The sequence below is a fragment of the Chrysochloris asiatica genome, unplaced genomic scaffold, assembly GCF_000296735.1.
Source record: "Chrysochloris asiatica unplaced genomic scaffold, ChrAsi1.0 scaffold00377, whole genome shotgun sequence".
NCBI classification, from domain to species: Eukaryota; Metazoa; Chordata; class Mammalia; order Afrosoricida; family Chrysochloridae; genus Chrysochloris; species Chrysochloris asiatica.
Genome location: NW_006408895.1, coordinates 1,745,421 through 1,769,750, shown reverse-complemented (window position 1 = coordinate 1,769,750; position 24,330 = coordinate 1,745,421). Strand labels below are relative to the sequence as shown.

At 37.4% G+C, this 24,330-nt stretch overlaps 1 protein-coding gene across 1 annotated transcript in view; it reads left to right on the top strand.

The window, feature by feature from the left end:
* MTTP (microsomal triglyceride transfer protein) overlaps positions 1-24,330 on the top strand; it is a 65,357-nt gene that overhangs the window by 4,106 nt on the left and 36,921 nt on the right. Inside the window, exons 2-8 of the mRNA XM_006876378.1 lie at positions 4,901-5,088; positions 6,338-6,481; positions 15,199-15,306; positions 16,972-17,088; positions 17,365-17,504; positions 19,579-19,729; positions 21,725-21,882. Of these exons, the coding sequence (XP_006876440.1) occupies positions 4,901-5,088; positions 6,338-6,481; positions 15,199-15,306; positions 16,972-17,088; positions 17,365-17,504; positions 19,579-19,729; positions 21,725-21,882 (1,006 nt within the window). The remainder of the gene's footprint in view (positions 1-4,900; positions 5,089-6,337; positions 6,482-15,198; positions 15,307-16,971; positions 17,089-17,364; positions 17,505-19,578; positions 19,730-21,724; positions 21,883-24,330) is intronic.

Genomic DNA, 24,330 nt, shown 5'->3' with positions numbered 1-24,330 from the left:
TCAGTCCATTCATATTCATCAGCTTCCAGTTTCCCCTGATTCAAACTCTGTCCTACTCTTACTTCTGACTTTAGATAGTTTTCTGCTGGATTCTTAAACTCCATTTCCAATCATTGTACCACAATTGGAAATCTCTTCAAACTTCACCTTTAACTTATCTCAACTTTGTCTTCTTGTCAGTGAACTGTGCTGTTGGATCAACCTAAATTTGATCAATGACTATTTTAAGACATTTCTTAAAAGGCTCAAAACTAAGAGTTTGGTCACTTTTAAGTCACTTAAAAAAATTCTAAATGCACTTGAAGAGCAAATTGAAGTGGTACTCCTTATTTGTTAAAATTAATTTCTCTTTTGGTTTTATCTAATATCCATTACAAAATAGTCCTGCATACTGTAAAGAACAACATCCTAAAAAGAAATTAAAACAGCAATATAAAATGAACAGAATTAAGTTAAGTCTATACCTCCATTGCTTAGTGTTGCCAGATTTGAATAACATAAACAGAGAAATGCTCATTAAATAGGATAGGATGGCGAGGACAACTCTAAAGTCAAATACATTTATTTGAGCCATGGTAAACTATGTCTTTGGTAAAAAAAACAAAAACGTTTTGGGAGAACAAAAGCCCTTCTTTCCTATACTTTAAAACCTCTAAATGACAGTCAAGAATGTAATGTAGTTCATTTTCTTTCTTTTCTTATTTTTGACTAGTAAGGATATCATGTTTGGTAAAGTACCGGGTCAGAGAAAAAGAGGAAGACCCCCAGCAAGATGGATTGGTAAAGTGGCGGCATTAATGGGCTCAAGCGTGGCAACAATTGTGAGGTTGGTCCAGGATAGGGCAGTGTTTCGTTCTGTTGTGCATAATGTTGCTATGAGTTGGTACCAACTTGATGGCACCAAACAACAACAAGGGAAAAAAAATATGAGAAAAAAGAATAATATGATACGTTGAAATTTAAGGAAAATCACCTTCCCATAGAGTTTTCATATTTATTTTAATCAGAAAGCATGTTTAATGTGTATGTGATCAAATGGACATTAGGAATGTGAAAGAATAGATGAGAAGCTTAGGGGGGCAGTGAATGTGTGCTAATGATGGTGAAATCATTTAGAAATGGTTGTTGAGAAAGAGGACATCACTTGAAGAATGTAACCAATGTCACTGAATTGTACTTGCAGAAATTGTTGAACTGTGTATGTTTTCTTATGTATGTTTCCACATACACACAAAAAAACCCTACTCCAAAGAAAGGAAGAAAGACACAAAACTTTGGATTTCAGTAAAATTCTATATCATGCTGCTATTGGCTTGAACATAAAGTCTAATTCAATCCGTTTCCATTAACTGTTGGAATAATGCTTACCTTTCAAGATTGCTGTGAATATTAAATAAGTCAATATTTATTTCCTTTACATCCTACCAATAAATTGAGAAGTGCCACAAAAGGAAGGCCTTCCTGCCCAAAATATCTTCCTTGATCAGATATCCAGTGTGTGAGTCAGTAGAAGAGTCCCAGGTTAAAATGCAAGAGTCGGAGATGGAAGTCTGGAGAGACTCAGAGACTTCATCTCCTTCAAGGTGTTTCCTCAGACCTTTGCTTTTTGTATCTCATACCTCAGGTTCTGCCTGACTTGCTGCTTGGACACTGTCACTGTCTGTTTTTAGGTGTGCACACTTGGCTATCTACTCTCCCATTTCCCTCTCCTGGCTTTTCTTAATTTCTTAATCTGTCCCCATTTTTGGAAGGTTTGCCATATCATTTCACTTTACCACAACAAACTATCTGGTTGCTTCCCATTTCACTCAGAGACAAACTCCAAAACAATACACGTGTCCTCCCACCACTTCTCCATGACTGTAGGTATCTATGTGACTTCATTGTCTACCTCTGTGTCTCTGACTTACTCAATTTCAGACTGTCTGGCCTCCTTGCTGTTTCTCCATTATTCCTTTGTGTGCCTTCCTCAGAGCCTTCTCACTTGTTATTCTCGCTGTGAGGAATGCAATCATTCTTCCTCTGGCTGATTTTAAATCTTTGCATAGAATATGACCTTTGCATAGAAGTCTTTTTTCCAGCATTTCCATTTCCCTACTGTGTTTCATTTTCTTCATTGTAACATACTATATAGTTTGCTTATTTACTTTTTCTTTTAAATCTGTCCATCTTCCCATGGAATTTACTATGAGAGTAGAGACTTTGTCTGCTTGTTAACAGATATAGCCCCAGAGCAAAGAACATTACCTACCACTTAGTAGGTGCTCAGGATATCTTGGCGAGTAAATGAATGAATTCTTGGAAATTCCTAGGAAAGGAGAAGGATTCAACTTAAAGTTTTAGAGCAGTATATTGTTGTTGCTAAGTACCGTGGAGTGGGTTTTTATTCATAGCGACCCGGTAAAGGATTTCTGAGGAATGGGTAGTGAACTTGAACTGCCAACCTTGTCATTCAAACTGACCTTGCAGTCCAGCACATCAATCCATAGCACCACACCAGGACTCCTTAGAGCAGTATAGGACAGGTAAAACTTTAGGTTGAATCATTCTCCATTCCTAGAAATTTCTAAGAATTAATTCATTAGGACAGGCACTGGGCCACAAGATCGCTTGAATCACAAGGTCAGCAGTTCAAACTCACCAGTTGCTCCTTGGAAACCCTATACAGGGTCACTATGCATGGGAACCCACCGATGGCACTTAGCAACAGCAACAACATAGGACAGGCCAAACCTTAGTTTCTAGTGCCAGACAGTCTGAATTTAAATCCTGACTCCACTGCTGACATTGCCTACACCATTAGGCTTTTGTGAGGATTAAATGAGTTAAAACATGTGAAATAAAGAGAAGAATTAACTATTTTGTTAGGTGCCATTGAGTAGGTACCGACTCATAGAACGAAACACAGCCTGGTCCTGGGCCAACCTCACTATTGTTGGCACGCTTGAGCCCATTGATATTGCCACTTTGCAAGTCCATCTCACTGGGGGTCTTCCTCTTTTTCTCTGACCCTCCACCTTATCAAACATGATATCCTTCTCCAATGACTGGTCCCTCATGTCAATATGTCCGAAGTATGAGAGATGAAGTTTGGCCATCCTGGTCTCCAAGGAGCACTCTGGCTGCACTTATTTCATAATGGATCTTTTGGTTCTTTTGGCAGCCCATGGCACTTTCAATATTCTCCTCCAACACCATAACTCAAAAGCATCAATTCTTCTATGGTCCTCCTTATTCACTGTCCAACTTTTGCATGCAAATGAGGTTATTGAAAATACCATGACTTGGGTCAGGCACACATTCGTCTTCAAGCTGACATCTTTGCTCTTCAACACTTTAAAAAGGTCTTGTGCAACAGATTTGCCTAATGCAATATGTTGTTTGATTTCTTTGCTGCTTCCATGACTGTTGATAGTTGATCCAAGAATGAGGTCCTTGACAACTTTAATCTTTTCTCCGATGATAAGAATTCGCTATTAGAGAGAGTGTATTTGGACCATTTTTTCTCTGGGCTGTGGGTGCTGCAGTAGGTGGTGGCATCAATGGAGATTGTTTCTGTCTAGGCAGACAGTAAAGACTTTACAGAGGTGTTCTTAATTTTTTGGTTTTACAAACTAACTTGCTTTCCACCTAGTTGTCCCAACCCTCTTTCATATGCATAATTTCCTGAGGGTAGGGAGGAGTTATCGTGGCTCATTATAATTAACTGGAGTCCTGGTGTGGTGCTATAGGATTAGCGCTGGATTGCAAGGATGGTTTGAACTGCAAGGTTGGCTATTCAAAATCATCAGATGTTATTCTGAAACCCTATATAGGGTTGCTCTGAGTAAGAACTGACTTGTTGGAACTTAACAATAACAACAATGCACAACAGAATGAAACACTGCCCAGTCCTGGGCCAACTTCACAATTGTTGCTACACCTGAGCCCATTGCTGCCGCTACTGAGCCAATCCATCTTGTCGGGGGTCTTCCTCTTTTTCTCCAACCCTCCACTTTACCAAATATGATATCCTGCTCCAGTGACTGGTCCCTCATGATATGGGCAAAGTGTGAGAGACAAAGTCTGGACATCCTGGCTTCTAAGGAACATTCTGGCTGTACTTCTTCCATAACAGATCTGTTTGTTCTTTAGGCAGTCCATGGAACTTTCAATATTCTCTTTCAACACCATAACTCAAATGCATCAGTTCTTCTACGAAATTCCTTATTCACTGTCCAACTTTTGCATGCATATGAGGTTATATAAAATACCATGGCTTGGGTCAGGTGCACCTTAGCCCTCAACCTGATCTCTTTGCTCTTCAACACTTTAAAGAGGTCTTGTGCAGAGCATTTGCTTAATGCAAACAAGGAAAACAAAAACAACAGGACAGTTCATTTAAAAATTACATAGTAAATATAGTTTTGTAATAAAATTATGCTTGCTAAATTAACAGAGTAAATACATTGGAAGAACATTCTTTTGTCAAATTAAACAAGGAAACTACTTCTAACCTTTAAACTTACCTTAGCATTGATCTTTTTGCATGTAACTAATATGCTAATTAAAATGATTGTTATTAATTTTATGAAGCAAATCTCAACAGGACCTCTACTTGTAATCATGCGCACATAACTAACAATAATATAATGGCATTAACAATGCCTTAGTTCAACCAGAACAATACTTAGATAGATCATTTAATTTTTAGGAATACCAAATAGCATGTTCTGAAATGAAAGGGTGTTTGTTTGTTTGTTTTTCAAGTCAATGATTTCAGCAGTTGGAAAGTTGAGTCAGAGCCTAGTTCTTTCATTTAACAAATATTTGCTAAGATTCCACTGGGCACCAAAGTGCTAGACACTGATAGTAAGATACCTTAGACTAAAACTTTGCTTACATTACTGTCTCTTTGCAGGTCACACCACTGGTCTCTCACTCAATAATGATCGGCTATACAAACTCTCATACTCCACTGAAGTTTTTCTTGATCGAGGAAAAGGAAAACTCCAAGACACTGTGGGCTACCAAATTTCATCCAGTGTCGATGCTGTCTTATTGTGGAGGAATCCTGATGGGGATGATGACCAACTGATCAAAATCACGGTGGGCATTTCCAAACCAGAAAGGCACAAAAACTCAATGTCACCAAAATTATTGAGACATCTACTATTCAGTAATACTTGTTTTGTGTACTTGGCTATATGCCCATTTGATTTGTTATAGATCACTAAAGTAGATTTACAATTTTGGTTTTTGCTAATCAAACATTATCTACTCTCTTTAAATCATAGAAGAAGGCTATAGAAGGTATATGGTAGTGAGTAATTGGAATATAATGTCCAGCTCTATATATTGTATAGATTGAAATATTAAAGTAGAATCTACTTAAAGTGTTCTAGGAGTGAGTGAGGAGTCTAAAATCCACATCATATAAAAAACAATTGAGCCAATTCTAATTGAAAGAGGAGAAATAATAGGAGGTGCCTGAATGTGAAATTATCAATGAGGGAGTAAACCTAATCTGTAAGTTTACCAGGCGTTCCCTGATAGCAGTTGCTTGGTTGGTCATGATGGTATAGCGTTGATGAGTTAAGGCAAAAAAGGTTGAATTGGGTGGCTTCTAAGGCTTCTCCCAATTTTAAGCTATTTTGAGTCCGTGTTTGATTTTCAAGAACCGAAAGGCAATAGAAACCTTTAGTAAAGTTGACTGTTCTTTTACATGTTAGTCTGAAACAAGTACTTAGGACCAAATAGTTGGAACAAGATTTGCTGCACTGTAACTGATGTATATCTATAACGAGATGTTATTGCAATACATTTACCAAGCAATCATTGCTTCTCTGGCAGTCTTTAGTAGTTATTGTATCTTCCAACTTCATTATCCATCTCGCTGAGCCATTTCACAATAGAATTCTGCAGAAACATTGTTCAATAATTAGAAAAGTTTCTAATTTTATAAAAAATAGGTGAAGTAGAATGGTGAAAGATTTGTTCCAGATAACTGGAACAAAAAAGAAGACCACGTAATCAGAAACAGTTCAGAATGAACGGAGAGAGAGTGACATAGAAGAGTCATATGTAAGTCACAATATTGTAAGCCTGACATCACAGATTTCTTTAAGTGTCAGTGTTTTGACTTAATTCAAATATTTAACTTTTGAATATTTTATCTGTTCTTTTAAAATTAATTCTGAGGGCCTTTGAAGTATGGATATAAAAAAGACAAAAACAACAACAACAACAACAACTATGATCTCACCCTATCTATTCATTTACCTGTTTATTTTCTAAGAGACTTCTTTGGAAATAGACATGAGACATTTTTCTAATAGATTTATTTTCATGACTTCAGATGAATGATGTGAATGTGGAAAATGTCAATCAGAAAAGAGGGGAGAAGAACATCTTCAACGGAAAAAACACACCCAAAATCATAGGAAAGGAAAATTTGGAAGCTCTGCAAAGACCTGTACTTGTTCATTTAGTCCACGGAAAGGTAAATGTGATTTTGGAGTCCTGCATTTTTTTACTTCATATTTTTCTTTCTTCCAGAAGATATTATTTTGAGGTGGCAATGTTTTCATTATTTTTATACCAAATGGATTTTTTCAAGGACTGGTAAACAGAAAGGAGGATAATCTGCTGGACCACAAGGTCAGTTTGAGCTGCAAGGTAAGCAGTTCAAACTCACCAACTACTCCTCAGAAACCTTATTCAGGGTCACTAGGAGTTGGAACTGACTCGACGTCACTTAACAAAAACAACAATAAACAGAAGTTGGAAATTAAATACTTCAAAAGTAAATAAAGACACTGAATTCCCTCATGTTTTCTAGCCATTTTTGTTATACATTGTTGTTAAGTACCATGGAGTCGGTTCCGACTCATAGTGACCCTGCACAGGGTTTCCGAGACTGTAAAGATTTACGGGAGCAGAGCGCCTCATCTTTCTCCCGCGGAACCGCTGGTAGTTTCGAACTGCCGACCTTGAGGTTAGCAGCCCGATTCGTAACCACTACGCTACCAGAGCTCCTTGTTGTTGTTAAGTGCCATCGAGTCAGTTCCGACCCATAGCGACCCTGTACAGGGTTTCCGAGGGTGTAAATCTTTACGGGAGTAGAAAGCCTCATCTTACTCCCGCGGAGCGGCTGGTAGTTTCAAACCGCTGACCTTAAGGTTTGCAGCCCGATTCATAACCACTAGGCTACCAGAGCTCCTTACAAGGTGGTGATAGATATATAAATGCAAACCTTTGTAGTAGATCAAGCACTTATTTACTGATGCCAGGCATTATAGAAGGTACATTCTATATCAGATTAGAAGATTACCAAAATAATATTACAATGCAAATTCTTACAGCTTGGTTAGCTAAATCCTGGAAAGTAGACCAATGATGAGAATGAGAGGCTATTACTTAAATAAGTTATATAGCAACCGTAATGAGATTATCAATATCTGACTAAAGTACAAAGTTAAAACCTTTGAAAGGGTGTAACATTTCTAGGACAGAGTTGAGGTATTATAAAAGTGTTCAGAGATGATTTTAAAATGATGTAAATTTCAAAAGCACTGTATGAGGGGGCTTACAAAGTTGGTGGAATTTTTTCACTACCTTTTAATTTTTCCACAAATTTTTGAAGGCTTCTTGTATATATTGAAGTAGTGAATGAACACTTGATTATAATCTGCTCAGAAAATTCTTTAAGTGTGTGTTACTTACATTTGATTCTAGTCTATTTGTTATTGTTAAATGCTGTCAAGTTGGTTCCAACTTATAGCAACCCTGTATAGGGTTTCTGAGGAGCATTTGGTGGGTTTGAACTGCCAATCTTGTGGTTCAAAGTTCAGTGCTGATTCTATAGCATGACACCAGTCTTAATATATTATAATCAATAATGACTGTTGGATTATTAAGCTTTATATATTTGGGTTGCTGAAAATACAAAATTTTTTGACATATACAAAAGTAAATCAGTAGAAACAAGAGCTCAGTTTTAGGAACCACAATAGAGAAACCGATAGGAATCTACACCTCTACAATTAAACTTTGAATTAAGATTTAAAATAAAGCTGAAATCAAATATTTACAATATGTATTTTAGAAATCTAATATGTGGTTAATGATGATGCATAGTTTTATTAAACATTAAAAGGGGACTCACAAGAAAGCATCTTATGTCCTCATGTCTTCCACAATGAAATATGAATCACTGACTTCTGGAACACTTACTTTTCCTTTACTACTTGTCAAAAGGAGCTCTGGTAGCGTAGTGGTTACGAATCGGGCTGTGAACTGTAAGGTCAGCAGTTCGAAACTACCAGCGGTTCCGTGGGAGAAAGATGAGGCGCTCTGCTCCCGGAAAGTTTTACAGCCTCGGAAACCCTGTGCAGGGTCACTATGAGTCGGAACCGACTCCACTGCACTTAACAACAACAACAACAGCTTGTCAAAATACTCACCATTCCTCAGGCTTTGCTTAATAGCCCTTTATTTTACAAACTTCACACCATTTCAGCCATCTGGAAATAGCCATCTCTTCTTAGAACTCACTGAGCCATCTGTACTTCACTCATGGTCCTGATGGCTCTTCTTTTGATCATTTGCATTCATTGCTTCATTGTGGTTTAGGAAGAGACTGTTTCCATTTCCTTTTATATTCCATTCACACTTCCCTCCTCTCCTCACTTTCTAGTTCCTCTTTCCTCATAGAATCCAGAACCATACTTTACACTGACTGACTTGGTATTCAATGAAGACTTTCCCAACATCCTCCCTAATCTGATGGCCCCCTGAGTTTATTTAGACTGAAGCATTTACCACAGTGTATTATGATGTGGTGGTGGGCCATGGAGTCAGTTTCAACACAAAGTGACCCTGCATAGGGTTTCTGAGGCTGTGAATCTTTGCAGGAGCAGAAATCTTTATCTTTCTCCCACTGAACAGCTGCTAGTTTCCAACTGCTGAACTTGAGGTTAGCAGCCCAACTCGTAACCATTATTCTGCAGTGCATTATACGCCTCTCTATTTGTTTGCCATTCCCATTCAGAGGAAGCTTCTTATGAACAACAATTGCGTCTTTATCTCTTGCTCATAGTGGGAATGTTTTGCAAAATGAATTAAGGAACTAATAAGGTTAAATAGGGTTAAAATGAATTAGGCTTTGAGAAAGGTTTTATATATTGTTGGTTAATAGTAGCTTAGCACTTGCTATGGGCCAATCTATGAGTCTTTGTGTGGTAGGTAAGCACTGAACTGCTAACCACAAAGTGAGTGGTTCAAACCCCCTCGCCGCTCCTCAGAAGCCCTGTTCAGGGTCATTATGAGTAGGAACTGACTTGATGGCACTTAACAGAACAGATGAGGAAATCAGAATTAAGAGAAGTTAAAACACTTGCCTGGGATCACACAAGTAGCAAGTGGTGGAATTAGGCTTTGAAACAGAGAGTCTAAATTCAGAGCCCTTACTCAGAACCTCCATGTTATTCTGTCCCCTAGCAGGAATATTTTTGGGAAGATATGGACATTTTTGGTTGACTTATTGTAGTACTTATTTCATTCTTCATCATATTTATCAACATACTTTACTTGTACAATTTTGTTAACAACATGAAATACTGCTGTTTTCTTCTCTGGGCCTCCAATGTAGCAAGGCATAGAACCCATAAAATATTAATTGCATTTATAATCTTAGTGACAACCAGCCACTTTATAGCTCGGAGGGGAGAAGCTGAATACAAAGTCTCTTGTTACACACACAAAGGACACAGTGCCCTGGCTGTTCAAAGGCTGTAATGGTGCTGCCACATCATTATTTCAGAGACTCCAACATGCAACTGTGATGACTCATTATGGCTGCAGGTTAAAGTACATTGTGATATCTTTCAATTATATGATAAAGTACTTGTAGGAAGAAAAATGACCCTGGAAGAAACCATGTGGACGTTTTAGCCACATCACTGTCAGAAAGAGCATTACTTATCTGTAATTTCAGTTTACTGTGAGAAATGATGAGAAGACTGGCTAAACTGCTCATCAGCAATTTTCCTAGAGAAGATTTTCTACCCCAGGCTTGAATTTAATTTTACTCCCAGAAATTCCAGTTATTTCACGGAAGCTCATCCGCATATATATTTTTCTTCTTCTAAAGGCCTCATTTTAAGTTCCCTTATTTACATTATAAAACAGTTCTCCTCCAAATACAGAGATGCATATTCATTACACATCTTCTTTATTCTATCTTCCCACCATAAGTGTTTGGGCATGACTCTTCAATTTTATCAACACATCATAAACCATGGGAACATGACAGTTATTTGGTTAAGTTTATTAATACTGACAAGCGAAAGATGCCTCAAACTATAGTGTGGATTCTTCTGTAGCCTGAAATGCTAATCCACTTAACTGGGTAATTACCAGATTTCCATTTCTTATTTTGACTGTCTGCATTGATTAAATTAACCACCTGGCAGCTGAGCCTGCCCTTTATATTCTGTTACTTCTAGGCATTGATTTGCTCTTTGAATCTGTCAGTGTGACCCTGTGCACATGCTGATCCTCCAAAAGAAATGTGACACTATGAAAGCCTTCTAATTTCTCATCTCCTGCATTTGTTTGCTTTCTGACGTGCCATTTCCTAGCTACTCTGTCTTAGATTCATCTGAAGATCCATTTAGTGACATAGTTCCAGCTAAGTAGACCAGATAGCATGCCTAATCCCTGTTTTATGGGATCCTTTTGTTTAATTGTACTGGTTGTTGGAATTTTGCCTCCTCTTATTCTTAAAAAATATATACGAATTAATGGAATCTTTTCAGAAAGGCATATTCTTTCTGATGAGACACGATGAATGATGCTACTGATTCCAAGAAGAAAGAGGCCCTTGAAATTTAAGTGGAAGAGGCACTTCTCCTCCTTCAGCAAGTCCTCTCATCTCCCTCTGCTCGGGTTTCCCTGGGTTAAAAGGCTTAGTTTGTGACCAGGTTGTTCCTGCTGCAGCTCTTTGGTGGTAATTTGTTGTTGTTGTCAGGTGCCATTGAGTCGGAACTGACTCATAGCGACCCCATGCACAGCAGAATGAAACAATGTCCGATCCTGGGCCAACCTCACTACTGCTGCCACACTTGAGTCCATCAATGATGCCACCTGGCCAATCCATCTCGTTAGGGGTCTTCCTCTTTTTCTCTGACCCTCCACCTTAGCCAACATGACATCCTTCTCCAGTGACTGTTTTCTCCGGACAATATGTCCAAAGTATGAGAGACGAAGCTTAGCAATGGTGGCAATGGTTACTGTGAATTTAGATAAGAGTCCTGTGCTCTGGGATATTCAGAATTCATTTCTGTACTGAATGAAGTAATCAGCTTTATGGCCTGGATATAATAAAGCTTACTCAGTTCCTGTTGTGAAATCATGAATTTAAGATTATTGCCATGACAGCTACATGGAATGAACTGTAAAGTTCTGATGTTCTTCCTCCACAATTTTTTTTTTTTTTTTAATTGCAAGTCAGCTCAGATTTAAGACAATTTTGAAAGTTAGCTAATGGGAAATCTACTTTGGATCTTATTGGTCAGCACCAAAGAAAGAATATAGAAACAGTTGTCATAAAAATGACAAAGAGAAGTGCCCCTTTCTTTATTCAGGAGTAATATAAATGCTAATAGAAAGATTAAAGGGGGAAAAAAACCCAACTTTCTTTTTCTGCCTCATAGTTTACCTTGTCAACCTGCCAGAAAATACAAAACAAAGCAAAAAAAAAAAAAACTTTCTTTTTCTGCCTCATGGTTTACATTGTTCAGCCTTCCAGAAAAAAAAAAAAAAAAGACTCTAACACCATTTCCTTGGGGAACAGTGGCTGCATGGGATAGTTGGACTTTGAACCATAAGGTTGGCAGTTGGAGCCCAACCAGCCACTCCAAGGGAGAATGATGAGGCTTTCTGCTCCCACAAATATGTACAGTCTCAAGAACCCTATACAGGGTCGCTGTGAATCAGAACCAACTTGGCAGCACTTAACAGAAAAACAACACCACCACCACTTCCTTAGTGAGATCAAGATCCAGCAATTGAAGAGCACCTGACTTTACATATGATCCAAAGACTAAATCTGAAATCGGGGTTTCCTGAAGTTTTAAGTAAAAATTTCTAAATAGTTCAGACACATATTGCAGACTAGAAGTGGGAGTAATGATGGTACTACAGTATTTTTCTGCCCAACAACTCATGCTTTCTAAAGTGTTTTAAAATTTGTTTCCAAGCTCAAGCAACCCAGTTGTGACTTCTAATAGTCACTGTGCGGTTCCTGGATGGTACAAACGATTAACATGTTTGGCTACTAACTAAAAGGTTGGAGGTTTGAATGCACCCAGAGGTGCTTTGGAAGAAAGTTCAGCTGATTTTCTTCCAAAAAATTAGTTATTGGAAACCCTATGGAGGATAGCTCTACTCTGACACACAGGGGGTCATGGTGAGTCAAAATTAACTCAGTGATAACTGGTAATAGTCACTGTAATTCTGGTGATATTATACCACCAAATAGTTTAAGAAGACCCAGTTTGCAAAGTAGAACATAAAAAACTCGGGTTTGGGTCAGAGGAATTGCCAGTTTAAGAATATGATATCACAGATTTTCAGACTCTGAGGTCACTATTCCAGTTCTTTTTCAATCGGGACAAACACCCAATTAAAGATTCATTTAGTGCAATGACTAAAATGGATTGCCTGTTAAGGTACCTGGAAAATGTATTCCCAGGAAGAGTGTAAGTAGAAAATAAAAACAGAAATTTGAGGCAGTTATTTGGACAATTCAGGTATAATACTTTTGGCTTCTGAGACATGAGTTTTATGTAGGTTGAATTATAAGGTTGGTCAATAATTGATTGAACTCAATAGTAATTCATTGAGTTCATTGATTAATCAGAATGATTATCTGTTTCACTTTGAGACATTTTGTTGGTTTTAAAGAGAAATTGGAAGACAAGATATTTCGGGTAGAAAAGCTCAGCTATCATTACGATTGTTGTTGTTAAGTGCCTTCGATTTGGATCTGACTCACAGTGACCCTGTAAAGGGTTTCTGAGGCATTAAATCTTCATGGAAGCAGAAAGCCTCATCTTTCTCCTGCAGAGTGGCTGGCAGGTTGGAACCACAGATCTTGGTTGTTCACAGTCCAGTGCTTATCGTATGGCATCACCGCGCTCCCATAACTACTATTGTTGTTGTTAAATGTTCTAGAGTAGGTTGTGACTCATAGTGACCTGTATAGGGCTTCCAAGGAGCTGTTGGTGGGTTTGAACTGCCCACCTTGCAGCACCACAGACCTTGGGAATTTTTACATGGAAAATACTGATCTATGCTCTATTCCTAAATTATGTGATATATTTGGTGTTGAAACATGAAAAAATAGCAGGTTGCTTTCTAGAAAATTATCTTTGTATTTTTATCCGTAAACATAAGCTAATTTATCAAAATAGTTGTTGTTGTTGTTGTTAGGTGCCATCGAGTGGGGTACCAACCCATAGTGACCTTATGCACAACAGAACGAACACTGCCCGATCCTGGACCAACCTCACTACGGTTGCCACGCTTGAGTCCATCGATGCTGCCACTTGGCCAATCCATCTCGTTTGGCATCTTACCAAACATGTTATCCTTCTCTAATGACTGGTCCTTCCTGACAATATGTCTGAAGTATGAGAGACGAAGTTTGGCCATCTTGGACTCCAAGGAGCTATGATACCATTATTATTCCTGTGGCTATAAATCCTATACATATTAAAGATGAAACAAAGCTAAGCTAAGCTGTCTACATCCATGCTGTTGCTGAATCATGCTTATCTCCCCATTCCTTAATTTTGAAAAGCATCTGCAGCAGATTGTTAAATAGTAGCAATCTCAACTTCAAATCTGCCCATCTCAGTATCTCCTTGTAACCAAGGCCAACGTGACTGCTCATGTTGAGGGCAAGAAAATGTCTCCAATGTAAAATTTTTGTTGTTGTTAAGTGCCGTTGAGTCGATTCTGACTCATAGTGACCCTTTTTAGGGTTTCTGAGGAGCGGCTGGTGAGCTTGAACCACTTGCTTGGGCTCTTGTCATATAGGTTGTGCCATCTCATTAGTCTCAAGACTGATGGTTGCCATTCTCTTTCAACACTGTTTTCCTTGTTATTATTTTAAATCTTGGCAACTTTTTGTTTTAAGCAGGTTTACAGATTGACATGTCGATATGTTCTAAAAGAATGGGCTTCATGTCCCTTTGGGGGCAGTCCTTGGTTTCAGAGAAATCCCAATTAATCTCAGTGCTCTTTTCCCTTGCTCTACCATACCCACTGAACTCCTGGTGTGGTGCTGTAGGATCAACACTGGACTTCAAACCACCAGTTCAGCAGTTCAAACTAACTAGCTGATCCTCAGAAACCCTGTAAAGGGTTGCTATGAGTAGGAATAGACTCGACAGCACTCAACAACAACAACCATGTTCAGAGCTTCCATTATCTGACTGTCTAGCTTCTTGCATTAGACAAATCTGTTGCACAGAACCTCTTTAAAGTATTCAAAAGCAAAGATGTCTGTTTGGAAGACTAAGGTGCATCTGACCCAAGCCATGTTATTTTCAATAACCTCATATGCATGTGAAAGTTAGAGAGTAAATAAGGAAGACAGTACAAGAATTAATGCATTTGAGTTATGGTGTTGGAGGAGAATATTAAAAGTATTGTGGACTGCCAAAAGAACAAACAAATCTGTGTTGGAAGAAGTACAGCCAGAGTGCTCCTTAGAAGCCATGATGGCCTGACTTCGTCTTTCATACTTCTGACATATTATCAGGAGGGACCAATCACTGGAGAAGGATATCATGTTTAGTCAAGTGGAGGGTTGGAGGAAAAGAGGAAGACCCCCAATGAGAGTGGTATAGTGGCAGTAGTGATGGGCACAGATGTAGTAATGTTTGTGAGGGTGGCACAGGACCAGGCAGTGTTTCATTCAGATGTGCAGGTGTCACTATGAGTCCATGGCACCTAACAACAACAACAGATTCTTAGAAATTTAAATAGCTTCTTTTCACAAAAAGAAATTCCAGCTAGTAATTCTGAGAGCTCTTTCTCCCATAATTAATGACACTGAGAAAATATGACCTTTCTTACCACTCTTTTAGCCCAACCTGCTAATTGTGATATTTGTGTTTCATTTGTGTTTGTTCTTTTTTCTCCTAGGTCAAAGAGTTCTACTCATATCAGAACGAGCCAGTGGCCATAGAAAATCTCAAAAGAGGCCTGGCTAGTTTATTTCAGATGCAATTAAGCTCAGGAACCACCAATGAGGTACTTAATAATATTATTAATGAATCCAGCATCTTTCCTTATTTTTCACAAAAAGCATTGGTGATGCAAACGTTTGTGCTCAGTTGCTAACAGAATGCCTGGCAGTTAAAACCCATCCAGTTGCTCTGCTGAAGAAGGCCATAGCCTTGAAAACCTTCTGGGGACAGTTCTATTCTGTCACATCAGGTAGTTATGTATGGTGGCTAAGCACCTTACAACATCCACTTTAACAACCGGGCAATCAAGATTGCTTGTATGGATTTTTATTGATAGAAATTCAGAAAAAAAAAAGAGTACTACCATAACTGTAATTTGAAAAGGTGAGTTAGGTGGTCAAGTCTCATTGACATATGAAATAATTAGTTTTTCAAGTATAAGCATTTTAGGAACACCAAATAAGGGGATTTGAATCAGTTCAACTAGGGGATTTATAGACTAATTGAACAGAAAACACTGGAGATTGTTCCAGTGATCCTATTCATCACTATGTACTACTATCCCATGGGTCTGCAGATTGATTGGACTCTTCCCAGAGATTCTGATTTTGTTTTAGCCAGGGCCTACATGTTTGTCGCTTGATAGTTGTCTTGGGTAATTTGGATCCATTGTCAATTTGAGAAACCACCAGTGTATACCACTCCTTTTATTTTACAGATAAAGAAAATGCATGTTAAACTAGAGGAGTTAAGTGGCTCACCCAGTACCACACTTGTAGTCAAAAGCAGAGCTGAGTCTGGAGTCCAAATTTCATAATCTGAATTCATGAGTGGGTGAAATCTTCCCATAGAATGGGGTCTGGGGAATGTTGATTAGTTTGTTAGAACAGAGGCTGAGTATGATACTGTCAGAGGTCTGAAAAATAGCTCAGAGAAATTACACAGTATCTATATTGAGCTATGTCTGTCTAAACTCAAATTGTTGGTGTGATTAATAATGAGTTGAATTAATCTCACAATTTTCTGAGTTTCTAAACATGCTTAGCCAAAGGGAAACACAACAAACTAAAGGGGAAGAACATGGTCTACATTTCTAAAGCTGAAAGGACTGAAGAAAAGAATCAAGCCTTGGGTTGCCATATTGAATGATTTTACAAGCAAAAAATGAGAGTGCAGTGGCTGTGTAGGATAAGCACTGAACTATGGAACTACAAAGTTGGCAGTTTGAGTCCACCAGCATTTCTATGGGAGACAGATGAGGCTTTCTGCTCCTGCAAAGATTTATAGCCTCAAAAATCCTATATAGGATCTCTATGAATCAGAATTGACTCAAAGGCACTTAACATACACACACACACACACATAGACACACAGCCTAGATTCCATACTGAAAGTTAACTCCCCTTGTCACATGATACAATTAACCAGAGGTTTCAATTATGACCAGGTCATTTGTCCAACACTTATTGGGCATTAGAGAGAAGTAGGAAATTCTGTGTTATTCTGGGAACTGCAAGAGGGTGTTAGTAAGATTTTACCAAGGGGAATGAAAAATAATGTAAATGATGCAGGACATATCATATGAGTATTTCTTTCTGTCTTCTTATCTTGGTCAACCAAGAAAAAAAAGCTTGTCCCAATGACATTTCCAATTTTGAAGCCACGTCTCATTAGAATTCAATAGGCTCTCTGGAGAATCCCAAAAGTTATGTTCTTACGTTCTTTTTAGGTAGATATCTCTGGGGACTGTAAAGTGACCTACCAAGCTCATCAAGACAAAGTAACTAAAATCAAGGCTTTGGATTCATGCAAAATAGCAAGATCTGGCTTTACTACTCGGAATCAGGTATGAACAATACCATATTCTTTGAGGCATTCAAATAATTACGTTTTGCAAAGATTTATTTTAAATAATAGAAGAATAAAATTATAGAATATAATTTGAAGAGCACCTACTTTTTAGTTTAGGTTGTAGTTTCATGCATAGCAAATTAATAGACTATTATTAGATACATTGTAGGTTTGGGCCATGGGGGAGGGTTTGAGGGAAGTTCTCAAATACTTTAAAGATTAGAAATTTGTTATTTGTTACTAATATTTATTTATTTACTTTCATATGCAGATCTTGGGTGTCAGTTCAAAAGCCACATCTGTTACTACCTATAAGATAGAAGACAGCTTTGTGATAGCTGTGATCGCAGAAGAGACGCATGCTTTTGGGCTGAATTTCCTACGAACTGTTACAGGCAAAATCGTTTCAAAGTAAGATGATGCTGACACTTTTATTTTCTTTGCTAATCTTTAATAGAAGAAACAAAACATTATAGAATGTTGTTGTTGTTCAGTGCCTTCGAGTCAGTTCCAACTCATAGAGATCCTGTATATGGTTTCCGAGATTTGAACTGCTGACCTTGCAGCTCAGATTGACCTTGCAGTTTGTAGAAAAAAATGTCATTATCTTTTCATTGCAGTTTTTCCATGAACTTTTTGAAGGCCCATTGAGTACTTCCTCATTTTGATCATCAGTTCCTTGAAAACTATGATTTTTATCTCTTTCATTTTTATTTTTCTTATTTAAAGGAATCCCTAGCATATGGTAAACACTTGGAAACTTTTTAGAAAATAGAATTTCATTAAAAATCAATCATTTATTGAATATAATTTATATTTTAAAATGCCAAATTACTTGATCCTTTGTAGTTTATTTTCTAATTTTTCAGTCAAATGTTTTTTTAATGTGAAGGTTAAAAGATGATAGTATTTGCATGATTATTTTTTAAAGAAATACGTAAAATTTCCATAGTAAAAAAAAATGTGACAGATATAGTAATGTAGGATAAGCACTGGGCTGTTAACCAAAAGATCAAAGGTTCAAACCCACCAGCCGCTCCTTGGCCCAATACAGGGCCATTATTAGTTGGAATCAACTCAATGGCATGTAAAAGTAACAACAACATAATGCACGTATCCAAGGTTTTTATTTCAATTTGAGAAAATGCCACTGTACATAATGGTTCTCACAGGATAAAGAATAAGAATTTCAAATGTAAAGTTATGAGCTATTTTCAAATTTTAATTCAGAAAAGAAAAAATAACTCTAGCATTCAAGGTTGCCGAATTATGCCATTACTTCTATATCATTTATTTTGAAATAACCCTAATCTCAGAGGTAAGTGGATATAAAATCTTGCGAGAGTGCTTCATACCACAAATGTTTTAAATTTTATTGAAGCTTTATATGGAGTAGAATTTTATATTCTACTCTGTATCTATGTGGGAGAACGATGAGGCTTTCTGTTCCCCCAAAAATTTATAGCCTTGGAAACTTTATACAGGATCACTATGAGTTGGAAGTGACTCAACAGCACTGAACAACAACAACATTCTGTAATGTTTTCATATAAAATACATAGTCTTAATGACTACATATTTAAAGTCAGGTTATTAGTGTTTCATTGCAGTGTGACAGACTACCTCAAATGTAATGATTTAAAAGGATAAAAATAATTTTATTATTCTCTCTTATAATTCTGGGGTGTGACTTGGCTCAGTTAGGCATGCCTTGCTTGGTGTCTAGTATGTATTTGCAGACAGCTGCTGGCCAGATCTGAAATTATTTGAGGGTTGCTTCTTCATCTATCTGGTGCCTGAGCTGGGAGGAGTCAAACAACTGTGGGTCTTCATGCATCTCTCTTTTTCTCCATGGGGCCTCTCAGCATGGAAGTTTCAGGGAGCCAGACTTCTCATATGGAAGTTCAAGGCTCCAAAGAAGAATACTTTTTTTTATGGCCTAGCCTTAGAAGTCACATAATGTCAATTTTACCTATCAAGGCAGTCACGGAGTCCTGCCCAGGTTCAAGGGCAGGGATATAGACTCTACCTATTGGTAGGAAAATGACAGGAAGAGCATGTGGAACAAAAATACTGTTGAGACTATTTTTGGAAAATAAAATATCCTACATGTCTTGGTTAATGAGGGACATGTAGTAGAGAGCAGTACTTTCAGAAAACTAGGTTAAATTAGAAAGAGCTGCCACACTTACCTTGTTTGGCATCCAGACAAATTTTTTTCTTCTGTATTCTATTTTCATGTGTGTATTTTTTTTTTTTTTAAACTTGATTACCATTCCGTATCTTTGAATACAATCGTTGCTTCAGAAAGACTACATAATTATCTTGCAGCTGATATGGTACCTCTTGAAATATTCCAGTTTGAAAGATACTGCCTCACACACTTTGAATAAATTAGTATCTTTTTCCCACAGAATGGCAACTAATACCTTCTTTACTAAAAAGACTGCTGGTAACGTGAAATTTCTCTTCCATGGTTATGCAGGCAGAAATTAGAGTTGAAGACAACTGATGCAGGACCAAGACTAATGTCTGGAAAGAATGTTGCAGCTGTAATTAAAGCAGTTGATTCAAAGTACTTGGCCGTTCCCATTGTAGGACAGATCTTTCAGAGCGAGTGTAAAAGATGCCCATCTGTAAGTGTTCACCACTGCGTATATGGACAAATATGGTAAAAAACATGACTTAATACTCTGTATTATCCTTGGATCTCCAATGGAACCTTCACCTTCATGCTATGTATGAAGAAACTATATAAAGAAATACCAGTCACCACTGAATTGTGGTAACAGTAACCTATGCACCTGAGATGATGCATGATACACACAGTAATTAACAAAAATTACCACTCACTCATCTCAAATCAAAATGATACAAATTAAGGGAAGCTTTTTAAAAGTAGTAGCCAGAAGTTAAAGAGTCTGATGAAGTTAGCTGAAGCATACGTTGTCAAGAGCTTGGATATAGGTTTGAATCCTGAAATTTTACTAGTTGGTAGCAATATATTCTCTAGTAAGATGTATTTAGTGAGTTCAATATCCTGAGTATTACTCTGAGGACTAAAAGGGATGCCTACATTTGGAACATTTCTTTGCCAGGCTCCAACTTCCCCTACAATTCAGGCAGAAATGAAGTATCATATCTCTGAGGCAAAGTATAGATCCTCTTAAAACACTTAATTCAAGGAAGAGCTATGCCAATCTCATGTATTACATTCTTAATACTTAACTTCTTATCAGGAGAGCAAACCCTTGGCTTCATGCTCTGTGTTTAACAACCAGAAAATGCTCTTCCCTTTGGGCATTACTGGTGTTTGGAAAATTGGAATCATCAAGAACTAATATCATGATTTTCTTAAAACACAAGTGACTAATTCCTTACTAGTTTCTCAGATTTGCCAAATTAAAATCAAGGGGAAACCAAATAAAATAGGAAATCCTTGAAGTTTGTTTTTCCTTTTACTTGTTATTCTTCCAAATGTCATTGACTATTCCAACATTATTTACTGATAACATATGAGATGGGAATTATTCAGGAACATCACTAATGAAATGTAGCTTTTCTTATGCTTAGAAATATTAATTTCCCCCACATAGTTATTAACATAAGATACTTAATATTTTTATTAAATTTCTCTTAACTTTATAGAAAGAGTTTATATCATTAAAGATTTTACTTTTCTAATTTCAATATGTCACTACTGCAACTCTTTAAAACAGAAAAAAAAATTTAAAACTGAATTCACGTTGATATGCTTTCTGACCTCAGAAATGAACCACTAAGCCTTTAGCTAAGAATAACAAAGAAATTTTCCTTGGAATTTCCCCTTTGATTAGCTAACCAGAGGAATTTGGAAAATAGAAAAATAAGCATCTATTGACTATTAGGAGGAAAAAGTAATTTAAAATAATAAGTAAAATAAAAAAGAGTTAGAGAGTTAGAGATCACAGATATTCCTTGCAACAAGGGGGAAATTGTTAACTATGAAAATAAGTTCTTTTAACATGTTTCAAAGCCAAGAGATACTTTTGAGTAGAACTAGTTACTATTTCAAATACCATATAGAATAATTATTGTGTGTGGGAGAATTGCATTTATCTAAATTCTACTCTGAAGTCCTACTTAACACATATTATGTAAGTAATGAACACGTCATACTTTATCAATATTGAAGTGTTACATTTCATACAAAAAATACAATAGGGAGCTCAAATTATAACATACGCTTATTTTCAGTGAGGTACAGGTAAATTAGAAACCTGAAGCAAGAATTTTTCCTGGTAAAATATCCTGTTGCTAATTGAAATTCTGCACAAGTTCTTAGTGGTAATCAAAGCCTAACTTCAAATATGATTCCCTGTTGTTACCGTAGCATGACCGATATACCCAGAACCAATAAGCTGTTGCCTTTGAGCTAAATAGTAATGGGTACATAGGGTCCATTTCCAGATATCCATATTTGCTTCTGAGAGTGATAGGGATGATATGAGTGGAGGTGGGAGGAGCCAGGTATATTGAGATAAGATTCAAAATGCTTATGAGGTACAAGGAAAGCTCTATTGCTGGGGAGCACATTTTTTACAAAATGTGGATGTTCAGAACGTGGTGTGAGCGGCAGCCTTGTTTTTCAGCTCTTGAAGCACTGGCAGTCCATCAGAAAGGACCTTCTCCCTGACAACCTTTCCAAGGTTGGGGCTGTCAGAAGCTTCCTGACCTTGATTCAGCACCTCAGGACAGCAAAGAAAGAAGAGATCCTCCAAATCCTCAAGACTGAAGAAAAGGAAGTACTGTAAGTTCTCTTAACATCCTGTGGGGTTGCCTATTGGAAATCACTCTAAGGCTATGATGGTTTTAAAGCAATTTGCATTACCTGCAAATCAATTATTTTATTGTTATGCATTTCTATCAAACAGTTATGCCACAATACAGTAATGTAATAGGCACTTGACCAGAAATTCAAGGACAAATTTTCAGCAGTGCCTCAGAAAGCATATTTTTTTGAGAGTTCATGAGTTTAAACAAGCAAATAGATAGGAGAGGGCTGGGAGGGCTTCCTTATGACACTGGGGTACATATGTTACCTCACACTTTTCCAATTGTGCTCCTGAAATTATTAATTTATACTTAAAGAGATTTCAGAATTGACTAAACAAGCAAAAATATAAATAAAAAAGAGTACCTCAATTGCAAAATACCCTTGCATTAAACATACAGTGGCCATCCCATTGAAGCCATATTTTATATGGAAAAATGAGAGCAGAAAAAAATCTCTACATTATTTGAATATGTGGTGAAAGTATGATTCACTTTACATGACTTAATTTTCAACTTCACTTAGTCTATAAGTACAAATTACTAACAAAAATAACGAAATTGATTCAGTTAGCTCTATGTGGCCAACTATTCTAATTGATCCTACATATGGTTCGAATTGGGCTGCAAATCTCATGGTCAGCAGTTCGAAACTACCAGCTGTTCATGGAAGAAAGATGAGGCTTTCTGCTCCCGTAAAGATTTTCAGCCTCGGAAACCCTGTACAGAGTCGCTATGGGTCGGAACTGACTCCAAGGCACATAATAACAATAAACAATGGTTCATCTTGGAGGTCAAAATGGCCAATCTTTGTCTTTCATACTTCGAACATATCGTCAGGAGGGACCAGTCGCTGGAGAAGGATATCATGTTTGGTAAGGTGGAGGGTCAGAGAAAACGAAGAAGACCCCCAGTGGGATGGATTGGCCAAGTGGCAGCATCCATGGACTCAAACGTGGCAGCAGTAGTGAGGTTGGCCCAGGATCAGGCAGTGTTTTGTTCTGCTTTGCATAAGGTTGCTATGGGTCAGTACCGACTCTATGGTACCTAACAACAGCAACAATGCTTCAGTTCATTTTACAAAAAGTGGAAAGTAGCCATTGACAACATAACTCCAAAGTGGAACCTAACCAAGTTGCAAACACACACACACACACACACACACACACACACACACAGAGTACCAGTAGAAGTCACTGAATTAAAGAAATGTAATGCTCCTTTTTCCCTGAAAAGTCTGTTTACTTTTTCTTGTATTAGTTATTTACGCTTCTTGAGGACATTATGACATATTGACCAGAATTCTATATAGCTACCACAAGTTGGAGTTCTGGTATGCTGCTGTAGGATAAACACTGGACTGCTAACCCAAACACACCAACTGCTCCTCAGAAATCCTACACAGAGTTACTCTGAGTTAAAACCAACTTGACAGCACTTAAAAACAACAACAACACAAGTTGGTGATTGTTGTTGTTAGTTGCCATCTAGTCAGTTACCACTCAAAGTGACCACACATGTGCAGAATACAATGGTTCCATCCGGTGTTCAGGGTGATTATTTTTTGGAAGCAGATTGCCAGGTCTGTTTCCCAGGTACATTTAACTGGTGGATTCTAACTGCCAATCTCTTGGCTAGTGTTGTTGTTATTAAATGATGTTCAGTTGGTTCCAACTCAGAGTGACCCTGAAAAGGGTTTCCAGTTTATGGGTTTGAACTGCCTACCTTATAGCTCAAAATCAAGGGCTGATCCTACAAAGTCACACCAATAGCCTTTAGGAGAATGCTTAACTGTTTGAGACACCTAGGGGCACTAAACCCAAGAACCACTTAAAAGTAAAATATATGCAAAATCATAAATTTCCAGATTCTATCTTAATCATATATATTGGCAGTGATTTGTCTTAATATCAGAGATAAAAAAAAATTACCAAGAAGGAAAAGGCAAATATTAGGTAGTAATTTAGAAGAGAGATTACATGAAACCTTGGCCTTATCTGTATCCTAAAATTCTTATGACATCAATAATTTGAATGTGTGTTTGATATAGTAGAAAGAATACTGCACTAAAATCAGAATCTCATTTTAAACTCTGATCTCCACTAAGCAGAGTAGTCATTTACATTTAGCTTCTCTGAGCCTTACTTTCAACATTTATAAAATAGGAATGATAATCCTGTGTCTTTATTGGAGGGTAGTGAACGGCAGCATGTCGAAATGCAACATTTCCCAAAGTACCTATTGTGTATCTCATGTAAATTGCAGGATATTAACAGGTTTGTCAAGAGAAAAGGATTCTGTGAGCAAGTGAGTTTGGAAATTAAATTAAATTAAATCTTTGCTGCAGACATTTTTAGTGCTTTTAATCTAATAGTATTCTTTATATATTTCTTAAGATATTTGCTGAAATTATATGACCTCTGAT